The 11,008-nt window shown below is 38.6% G+C and overlaps 1 protein-coding gene across 3 annotated transcripts in view; it reads left to right on the top strand.

The window, feature by feature from the left end:
• Window positions 1-10,469, top strand: part of TSPAN2 (tetraspanin 2) — a 44,139-nt gene extending 33,670 nt beyond the window's left edge. Inside the window, exons 7-9 of one of the 3 annotated variants that reach the window (XM_037998053.2) lie at window positions 4,404-4,487; window positions 6,573-6,678; window positions 7,377-7,579. In XM_037998053.2, the coding sequence (XP_037853981.1) occupies window positions 4,404-4,487; window positions 6,573-6,678; window positions 7,377-7,531 (345 nt within the window). In that variant the 3' untranslated portion in view covers window positions 7,532-7,579. Of the gene's footprint in view, window positions 1-4,403; window positions 4,488-6,572; window positions 6,679-7,376 lie in introns of all 3 variants that reach the window. The other 2 variants (XM_007977457.3, XM_073008458.1) reach the window with 2 other exon arrangements.
• The last annotated feature ends 539 nt before the right edge of the window (window positions 10,470-11,008 follow it).

The following is an 11,008-nucleotide window of genomic DNA, read 5'->3' on the forward strand; positions in this document are numbered from 1 at the left end:
GGCAGGGGAGACCCGCACAGGAGCCATGTACAGCACGTGGGCTGAGTTAAGGCTATGCAGGACGGTGCAGCAGACGAACCTGGCATAGGATTCCAGGGTCCACAGGCGCTTCCCTGACGTGATTCTCAGGATGAATTTTGAAGGATGACTAGGAGTTCAGTAAGCAAGCAAAAAAGAGTGGGATATTTCTGGCAGAAACACAGGGCAAAGGCATGGAGGAGAGAAAAGGTAGCTGTCTGCAGGCGAGTGCCAGCGGTGGAAGTGTCTGAAAGCCCAGGTTGCCTGTGGGAGATGAGTACTTCAGAAAGGAGGGACCTGTACTCAAAGGGCCAAGGGCACTCTTGTGAGACCAAAAGTCTAGCCTTCATGCTGCTAGCTTAGGAAGCCATTGAAGGTAGAATCTGGGATGGGATCTGCATTTTACCAAATTTGCTCTAGTGGCAGCATAGAGGATTGATGGAAAATGAATAGCATTGAGCTAAGAGACCCATTGGGAAGGCTGCTGCCCTTGTTGTTAGCAAGAGATGTTAAAGAGGGTCTTTTAGAAAGTGATGTCTATAGGAGTGGTGACCAGTTAAAAATCAGAGGAGAATCCACTACTGGGTTTTTGGCTTCACCACCTACATAGATAATGGTGTCATTTACGGAGCTGAGGGAGAGAGGAAAAGGAGCCAGTTGTGGAGAAAAATGAGCTTTGTGTTTAACATGGTGATTTTGAGGAACCAGTGGCACTTCCAAGTGGAAATATCCAGTAGGCAGTTGGAAAATCTGGTTTGTCACTCAGGAGAGAGGTCTGAGTGTCAGCACTTGATGGGAAACTTAAAGCTATAAATACGGATTTGATCCGTTAGACTTGGAAGAAAAGAAGGATGAGGATAGAGCCCTGGGGAACAACCACATTTAAGGGTGGGCAAAAGAAGAGGTGCCAAAGAAGGAAACTGGGAGGGGCAGCCAGACACAAGTGAGGAGACACTGCAGGAAGGAGAGGGAATGGTCACCAGGCCCATATGCTGCTGTTGAGGGCAATTCAGTATTGATCAGCTGCCTACCTTATGTTCGGCACTGTGGATGCAAAGGGGAAGGAGAAAAGGTTCCTACTCCCAAGGAGCTTGCATTGCAGTCTAGTAGGAGGGATGAACATGAAGTCCGTACAGTGCAGTGATTAGGCATGCATGGAATGTGCATCGTGCTCCGAAAGCACAGAGGGAAAGACACTTAGGAGAGGCCAGAGGCTGGGGGATGGGGAAGGCTGACTGGAGGTAATGATGTCTCAGCTAAATCTTCAAGAATGGAAAGTAATTATGCTAGCACTGGGCAGGAAGCGGGAGGGGGAGGCCTGCCTGCAGAGAGACCAGGGTAAACAACAGCACAGAAGTAGAAATGCCATGGTTTGTGTGGGGAACTAAAAGCCTAAGAAGGTCCACTAATAACTACTGAAAAGCTGGCAGGATTTAGCATGTAAGGAACCAACTGGTGCGTGCTATGAGGGATGGAGTGAGGACAGAGCCCAGGTTTCAGAGAGCAAGATGTGAGGAGAGAGAGCATCCTTTCAAGAAGTTTGGATTTGAGCCAAGGACACAAAAAGAAAGTTTACAAAAGCCAAAGTCCACATTACCATTAAACATATAGAAAATATAGGAAATTAAAAGTAATATTTAAAATTAATAGCACATCAAAATGAAGAGATGCTGTTGTTTAACCTATGAAATTGACCAAGTGTTTTTTTTTTCCCCCTTAATAATACACAGTTTTGGTGAGAGTGATGTGATGAGCTTGTTCAGAGAAATTAGTAAATAGTCTTAAAGATCAGTATGACTGTGTAAGACTGGAGGATGAATTATGTTTATGCCCTTCTATCCAGAAATTCCACTTCTCGGAGTTTATTCTAAGGAAAACGAATCAGAAATGCAGACACACATTTTTGTGCAAACCGTGTTCATTACATGTTATTCATAAGAACAAAACGCTGGATAGGCCGTTAATATGTGGCTGTAGGGGATTGTTTAGATAAATTGTGGTATATTCATATGATGAAATGTTTTACCACCATTAAGTATCATGATTTCATCTGTAATCCCAGCATTTAGGGAGGCAGAGGGAGGTGAATTGCCTGAGCTGAGGAGCTCAAGACCACCCTGGGCAACACGGTGAAATCCCATCTCTACTAAAAATACAAAAATTAGCCAGGCATGGTGGCATGTGCCTGTAATCCCAGCTACTCAGGAGGCTGAGGCAGGAGAATCGCTTGAACCTGGGAGGCAGAGGTTGCAGTGAGCTGAGATTGTGCCACTGTACTACAGCCTGGGTGACAGAGCAAGACTCTGTCTCCAAAAAAAAAAAGAATCATGATTTCAAAGAATTTTTTAGTGAAGCAAGGCATTTTTGAAGTTGTTAAGTTAAAAAAGCACACTGTTGAATATAAAGAATGTGTTTATATATTCTTTATGTTGAATATAAAGATGTGTTTGTGTGTGTAAGTATCACCAACAAATTTATTACCTTTTATGGTGAGAGTACAGATACTTCTTTTTTTAAAACAATCTCTCTTCCAGATTTATACAAGAAGCATGTATTCCTTTTGTGACTAAAGCCAATATATCTTTTGTACATTTGGTTTTTACAAAAAGAAACTGGCAATGAAGGGAAGGAGGGCCTAATGGCAGAACTAGAGGAGGACAATCTTGAGTGTTGTTTTGTTTGTTTTGATTGAAGAACTTGAGCATGGTAATAGGATAAGTGGAAATGTCAATGGATAAGGAGAGGCTGAATGTATAGGAAGGAAAAAAAGTAACTGGCAGCACAGGCTTCCTGAGGAGCTGAGGGAGAGACCCAAAGCAGGATATGAGGTTAACTTTCTTTTATTTTTATTTATGTATTTGTTTATTGAGATGGAGTCTCAGTCTGTTGCCCAGGCTGGAGTGTAGTGGCAAGATCTTGGCTCACCGCAACCTCTGCCTCCCAGGTTCAAGTGATCCTCCTGCCTCAGCCCCACTAGTAGCTGGGATTATAGGCAGGTGCCACCATGCCCAGCTAATTTTTGTATTTTTAGTAGAGATGGGGTTTCGCCATGTTGGCCAGGCTGATCTCAAACTCCTGACCTCAGGTGATCCACCCACCTCAGCCTCCCAAAGTTCTGGGATTACAGGTGTGAGCCACCACACCCAGCCACGAGGTTAACTTTCAACAGAGAAGGGTACCTCTTTGACTCTGATTAGAGAAAAAGGAGTCAGGAGTGTGCTTGCTACCTACAGCAATGCCTGGCACTGAAGGAAGGAAGCATCTAAGTGTATAGGAGAAGGAGAGGAAGAGTGAAAGAATTGCTATAGGTTGCCTCTCATTTTTTCTACTAAGTAAGGGAGCCAATCTATATAACAGTAGTTTTCATACTTTTGGCAGAATGTATTATAGCTTTCTCTTGTGGATCTGTGTCCTTCTCTAAACTGTGAATTCCCAGAAAGCAGGAGAAACCATATCCTATTGTCTCTGCATCTGCCACCCCTCTTCCAGTGACTAATGCAAGGTAGAGGCTCAAGAAATGTTTGTTGAATGAATGAAGTGTGATCGGAAATACAAAGAGAGAAGTGAGGGTTTCACATAGCTCAGATGGTATCAGAAGGAACCAACCAGTGACAAGCGAACAGATCTGAACAACCCGAGGATACTGTTGGATTGAGAGCATCCGGCTATTTAAGAGCACTCCAAATAGGAGTGTTTGAAGTTGGGGAAACTAATAATAGTTACAGGTGATCTATTTGGCTTTCTGTCTAAGTTTCCCCACATCCATGAAGGCCCTTTGAATCTATGCTGCACAGGTCTCTTATGGGCACAGATGAAAGGATAGGAACCCACCCAGCCCAGCCCAGCCACCACAGAAAAGAATGGTCTTTTAGCTCCCAAGACTTGGCTTTTCTAATTCTTGGCTCTCCTTTGTTTAACTTGAATCTGTTAAGACTTTTTAGTTTCTTAATAGGTCATGCCTACCTTGCATAGTAAATTGGATCAAAGACATAGAAAGTATTTTAGACTGTAAATGACAATATGAAAACAAAGAGTTATTGTTTTAAGGGCATTTTACTTATTTGCTACAAGTAAGAAGTGGCTCCAAATTTTTAGATTCCTTGGAACCAGACTTCCTCCAGTTATATTTCAGGGCTCTGAAGAAGCCAATGTCCTAAACATGAAAATCTCACCCAAAAGAGAGACTTCTATTTTTTTCCCCAAACTGCATTTTTGCGTTAAGTTTATCAAGATTATGTTATCAAAGATGAATTGTTGAAACACGAGTAGAAGCTGGCGTGGATTGACTCTCACAGAATGAACTGTAGGGATGGAAAGGATTGGATCAGGGTAATGATTGACACATACAATCAGTTTTTATTCCTGGCTTTTTTTCCTCAAAACAGAATTGCATCGATGAAATTGAGACCATAATCAGTGTTAAGCTCCAGCTCATTGGAATTGTCGGTATTGGAATTGCAGGTCTCACGGTGAGAAAGTTCTAGAACTTACCTTTTTTGCCCTCTAAAAGCCTTGAAACTTTGCATCTCATTTCTCTTCAAGTGTAATAGTATCTTAAGAGAGAATTCTCATAAAGAAAAAAGACCTTTGTTCATAATGTATTATATCTTCTAAGAACAAAGCTCATTAAATATATTAATAGTTTGTCCTCTAAAATATAATACAAATTTCAACTTTAACTCATTATGACCTTGAGTGTACCATTGTTATTAACTTCCCATTTTAAGGCTACCATCCGTAACCCAGATAAATGATTTTCAGTTCTGGGTCTCTTTCTACTGTTACAAATTCAATGCAACATATCAAGTTAATCTCTCTCATCTATGATTTTAAGAGGCAGCAGAGCATAGAGATTAATAGGGCGAGCTCTGGCATCACATAGTTTGGATTTAATTCTAGACTCCACCACTTGCAAACTCTGAGATCATAGGAAAGTTTCTTAACTTCTCTACACCTCAATTTCCTCATCTTGTTAATATATAAACCTCATAAGACTGCCGTGAAAATTAAATGGGATACTACATATAAAGTAGTATTACAAATTATTACAGGTAAAGTGTCTGGGACATATAGCACTCAACAAATGCCAGCTCTCTGAATAATCTACCAGGCAAAGGCAATGCCATAGAAGGTATTAAGCGTAGTGCATCCAGGCCACCACCAGGTGGCTCTGTACTTCTAAAGTACAAAAGAAGAGTGTGTGAGAAGAACGGAGAGCAGCGGACAGGTATGGCAGGAGTTGCAAGAGATGTAACGGAGAGAGTGTTGCGTCCACATCATTGAGGTCTTTGCATGCCCCTTTGAAAGGGTGGGCTTCATCCTTGAGGGGAGGGAAGTCACCAAGGGTTGGAAGAACCTGTGGTAGAGGATAGAGGAAAGGTTGGAGGGAGGCAAGATTGGATTTGGGAGGCTGGTTAAAGGGTGATTTCCATTTTCCAGGGGTTGGGTGATAATAGCTAATACTAAGATGGCACTTAGTCTCTAGCCCTCTATGTAGATTAATTCATGGCCTAAACTAAGGCAAGGGCTGTGGGAATTGTGAGGAAATCAGTGAATTTGCAGTTATCAGGGGACACACAAGCGCCTTCCCCTTTTCTGTATTTAGAGCACAGAGGGGTGGGGAAGTGGCTGGAAATACTCTACTGAGGCCCTCCAAATCAAGGGACAGCTCTCAGGTCCTCCCCATCTGCTCTGGGGATAGCCTGGCTGCAGTTCTGCAGCTCCCCAAAGGACAATCCTGAGGTAGGTCTGAGCATGTGCTACATAATGGAGAGTTTCACAATCTCAGCAAATGAGAAGCCTAGAAGCATTCACCCCTGACTCGTGTCAGCAGTAGGCTGAGACTGAAGAAGTCTCACTGAAGCCACGATGGGGTAGAGATTACATCCAACCTTATGGCAGTGGTAAAGGGGAAATGCCCATAGCGAGCCTATCTTGAGTCGGCACCTCCAGGTTTCTTCGTTAGTTCTTTTCTCTGTAAAGTGAGGGTTGCACAATGTAATCAGTTAACTAAATGTCCATTGGGTGTCTCCTGTGCTGCATACTGGTACTGAGTCCTGTCATCCAGAAGCTTGAAATCCTGTTCCTGGCCATGCCCTGCTTACCTGCTTCTGTCCCTCCCTTTTCAAAACAACTGATCATTCATCTTATTGAATTTAACATTTACAGATCTTAGTCTGACTTAGGATGGAATTGAGGAGAGAACCAGAAAGTTACATTACCCATTTTTTAAAATAAGCATTGACAGTAGTTTATAGAATGGTGCCTACAGATAGAGTTTCATGGGCTCTACAAAATTGTAGGGGAAATAACTGCAGACAAGAAGTATCTTTGGCATTCTTCTATTTAAACCATGGAAGTGGATATTGATTTCAATCAAGTATTCGACTTCTCAGAGAACTATCCAAAAGGTAAAAGTCAATAATGTCATAGTATAAACACCAGTTTATGCTTTGCTAAAACTGTTGCATTAAACAGTGAAGTATCATTTGCCCTTAAAAATGAACCAAAAATGAAGTGATGCTCTACTTTTTTTTTCTTTTTTTGTGAGACAGGTTCGCTGTCACCAGGGAGTGAAGTGGTGCGATCATAGCTCACTGCAGCCTCGACCTCCTGGGCTCAAGCGATCCTCCCGCCTCAGCTTGCCAAGCACCTGGGACTGTAGGGACACACCACCATACTCGCCTAATTTTTGTATTTTTTGTAGTGACAAGGTTTCACCATGTTTCCCAGGCTGGTCTGGAACTCTTGAGCTCAAGCGATCCTCCCACCATAGCCTCCCAAAGTGCTGGGATTACAGGCATGAGCCACTGCACCCAGCTGATACTCCATTTTTTGCTATACAGACACTGTTGTAAAAAATCAGAGCTTTTCCAACAATAGAAAATTATTTAGACCACAAGCATATCTAAACAACAAATGGTTATGAACACAATTTTCAAAATAAACTTATAAAAGAGATCTGGGATTAACCTGAAATATAAAATTCCAAAGCCAGTATTGTATCTGTCTTTCACAAGTAGTCAGAACGGTTTGATAATTCTGAAGCAGGGTAGGTTCCTTTAAAGCAGAGCCTTGTGACTTGTTAACAATAATCATATACATTTAAACAGTTAATCTGGAAATCTTTACCCCGCAGAGCCTTATTACTTGTTAACAATAATCATATACATTTAAACAGTTAATCTGGAAATCTTTACCCCATAGCCTTAAGTAACATACTAAAATGTGATTTGTAACTGGTAATTATTGGTTATAATTATTTGTTAACTTGAGTTAGACACACAGGAAGTCTGCTGAACTTTTTACCAATCAGTACCCATTTCAAAGTCACTGATGAGTGTTTCCTTCTGTTTCAGATCTTTGGCATGATATTCAGTATGGTCCTCTGCTGTGCGATACGAAACTCACGAGATGTGATATGAAGCTACTTCTACATGAAAATTGCAATCTAAAGCTTTCATACCAAATGTCACAGGAGCTGTCTCCCAGCTCATTTTTAATACTGAAATGACATTAGTATCTAAAATAATTTGCTGTCAATTGTACATTTGCATGAGTACATATGTTTGGCTCATTACTGGTTTACCCCTTGAGTGAATGCCTGTGAATGTTGACTGAGAGCATATTCATGTGTGGTCTGTGTGTTTCTGAAATATGCTTTATACATAATGAAATCTGTTTGCTGGGAATTCCTGATTCTTGTTATATAAGAGAAACAACCTATTTCACTCCCAGAAGAAAAGATCAAAGAGCTTCCAGAAACTTTGAGAACTTGGTTATTTAGAAAAAGTGATAATGGGTCAGTTTCTCAGACTGTAGCCATTGAAAATTGGATGCAGAGAATTCAGAGATTTCTTCTTAATGGAAGCAATAAGCTGTAAGAATTGAGAGATCACAGTGGAGTGTTAAAACTGACTGTATCTAAGTTGGTTGTAAGGGTGTCCTGGGTTTTTTTTATATACATGTTCTCCCCAGAATACAGTAAACCACAGTTTTAGAACTAAACACATCTGTAAAACTAAATATAGCATGGAAAATCTAATTTGAATAAGTCATGCTTTCCTAGAATTTAAAAATAAAAAAGCCTTCCTCTGGAAAGAGAAGTCACACAGACAATCATGTGCCCTATAAAAGTGAGTGTTTATAGGACTAAAAACCTTTTAACAACTTTTTAAGGAAATATTTTTGTTCTTATACAAAAACATGTAAATATTGCTTTATTACTTTCCTTTTCTGACCCTGCTGTAAACTACTGCAACCCTCACATCCTCAAAGGGACTTTTATCTCAAACTCTTCTATTTCTCCAAATATAAGGACAAAAAGACTAAAGCAAGAGATCTGGCAGTTGAAAATTGTGGGAAAGAGAATTTTTACTGGCACTGTATCTTTGAAATACCTCATAACTTACGTTTACATGTTTTCCCAATTTTTTGTATTTTTCTTATATCTCCACCTGGAGAATTCTTCATAGATTAAGAACTACAGTTTTCACCACTTAAAATAAATAAAGCAAAGTCCTTCATAATTTAACCATTAGCATCTTTGGCCAAACTAAAATAAAGAAAAGCATCTTCTAGTTGTGTGCAGACAACAGAAACAAGTTAAGGAAACAAAAATGCTTGTATACACACAGAACAAAAATATGTTCTTTTTGTGCAAATCCCCTGTGAAAATAAAATTTTCAATTTTTTTTTTGGTCTTAATGCTTCATTTTAAGTTAGTAAACCCAAATTTAGGATTTACATTGGCAAATTTTTCAGTAATTTTTAACATGTTACATTTAGTAAACCATAGATTTTTTTTAAACTGCATTTTGTAAGGCCACACTTAAGTGAAAATACGGGAGGCTTTGGAAACCCCCAAGTGAACTTCTATACATGTGAAAACACAAGTCTTTGAGTGTGCACTAAAAGTGTCACACTCCCAAAAAACCTCACAAAACATTTTGCTAAAAAGATATAACTGCTTGAAATAGTCTCTCTCCCATGGAGAACCACATTTCTCTTTCTGCCATACTTGCTACTGCTACTGATTTAGGAGGAAACTTTTCTAGAAGAATAAAGGTCATATTTGAGGCAAGCTAAAATCTTAATTATACATAGCTACTTTACTGTGTCTATAGCTAAAGAAAAATTATTTTACAAAAATTACTTCATGAAATATAGCTTGTATCCCAGTAGTTGAGAAATGTGACCTTTTAGGCAAAGAACAGACAGTCCATCTCTCTTAGCTTTAGTTTATCTCTTTGCCTGAAGACAGGAAACAGGCCCAAGTGCATACTCGGGTTCTTTCCAATTCAGAATTATCTCTGATTCCACAAAAGTGAGTTTAATTTCCTACCTAAATTAACAACTTTAAAGGAGACGACAATAGTTAAAAGTGGAAGAATAGAAATAAATAAATTTAAAAAGAAATGAATTAAAGTAGAAGAGAAGGGTTCTGTTCCATGTATGATTAATGTGCCCCTTTGGGGGTAAGCTTTCCAAAATATGTGTGTGAGAAAAATTAGAAAATTCCACCACTAAGCTACAATAGATTTTATATGTACAATAGATTTATATATAAAATCTATATATAGATTTTATACATGTGTATATACACAGACACACACAGAAGATAAATATATATATCTGTATAGACACATATAGTATATCTATATAGATATATAATCCCTATATATCTTGATTCTACAAATATCTTTATACATATATAATTTGAATATATACATGTATATATAGATATGTGTGTGTATATATATACACATACACATATACATAAATTTTCAGTTATTTCTGTTCCCCTGAACTAATTTGAGATTAGACCCAAATATGCTTTTAAACGTCTCATGCCAAGGCACTGAACTAAAACTTCTTAATGTTGAAATATTTTAAGTGATTTCATATTAAATTTTCTATATACTGAAATTGCCTGCTTGATTTATCTTAAAGTCCTATAGTGTCTTTCTACAAACCTTCACCCAACTTATCTAAATGTCTAACTACCAATCAAATAATGTGATTTAAAAAAAACAGTGGTAACCCTTCTATAATTTGCTATTGATAGTTGACTTAAAAGCAACACCCTAAGGACTGTTATTGCATATACAGTCATCTCTCAGTATTCATAGAATGGTTCCAGGATCCCCTGTGGATACCAAAATCCACAGATGTTCAAGCCCCTTACATAAAATTGTGTGGTATTTGCATATAACCTATACATATCCTCTCATATACTTTATTTTTTTAATTTTTATTTTTTTATTATTACATAATAGTTGTACATATTTATGGGATATATGTGATATTTTGATATTAGCATACAATGTGTAATAATCACATCAGGGTAATTGGGAAATCTATTACGTGAAATATTTATCATTTCTCTGTGTTGGGAACATTCCAGATCTCTTAGGCCTTTTAAAATATATAATAAATTATTGTTAACTATAGTCACCTTATTGTGCTACCAAATATTAGAACTTATTCATTTTATCTAACTGTATTTTTGTACCCAGTAATCAACCCCTCTTCATCCCTCCCTGCCTGCTCCCGTTTCCAGCTTCTGGTAAGCACCATTGTATTTACTACCTCCATGAGATCAATTTTTCTAGCTCCCACATGTGACTGAGAACATGATTTATCTTGATGATATTTGTCTTTCTGTGCCTGGTTTATCTCACTTAATATCCTCCAATTCTATCCATGATGCTGCAATTGACAGGATTTTATTCATTAATCAGCCATTGTCATGACTGAGTAATATTTCATCGTGTGTATATAGCACATTTTCTTTATCCATCTGTTGATGGACACTTGGATTAATTCTGCATCTTGGCTATTGTGAATAGTGCTGTAATAAATATGAACATGCAGACATCTCTTTGATATACTGATTTTCTATCTTTTGGATATATACCCAGCAGTAGGATTGCTGAGTCATATGGTAGTACTATTTTTAGTTTTTTGAGGAACCTTCAAACTGTTTTGC

The sequence above is a fragment of the Chlorocebus sabaeus genome, chromosome 20 (genome assembly GCF_047675955.1).
Source record: "Chlorocebus sabaeus isolate Y175 chromosome 20, mChlSab1.0.hap1, whole genome shotgun sequence".
NCBI lineage: Eukaryota > Metazoa > Chordata > Mammalia > Primates > Cercopithecidae > Chlorocebus > Chlorocebus sabaeus.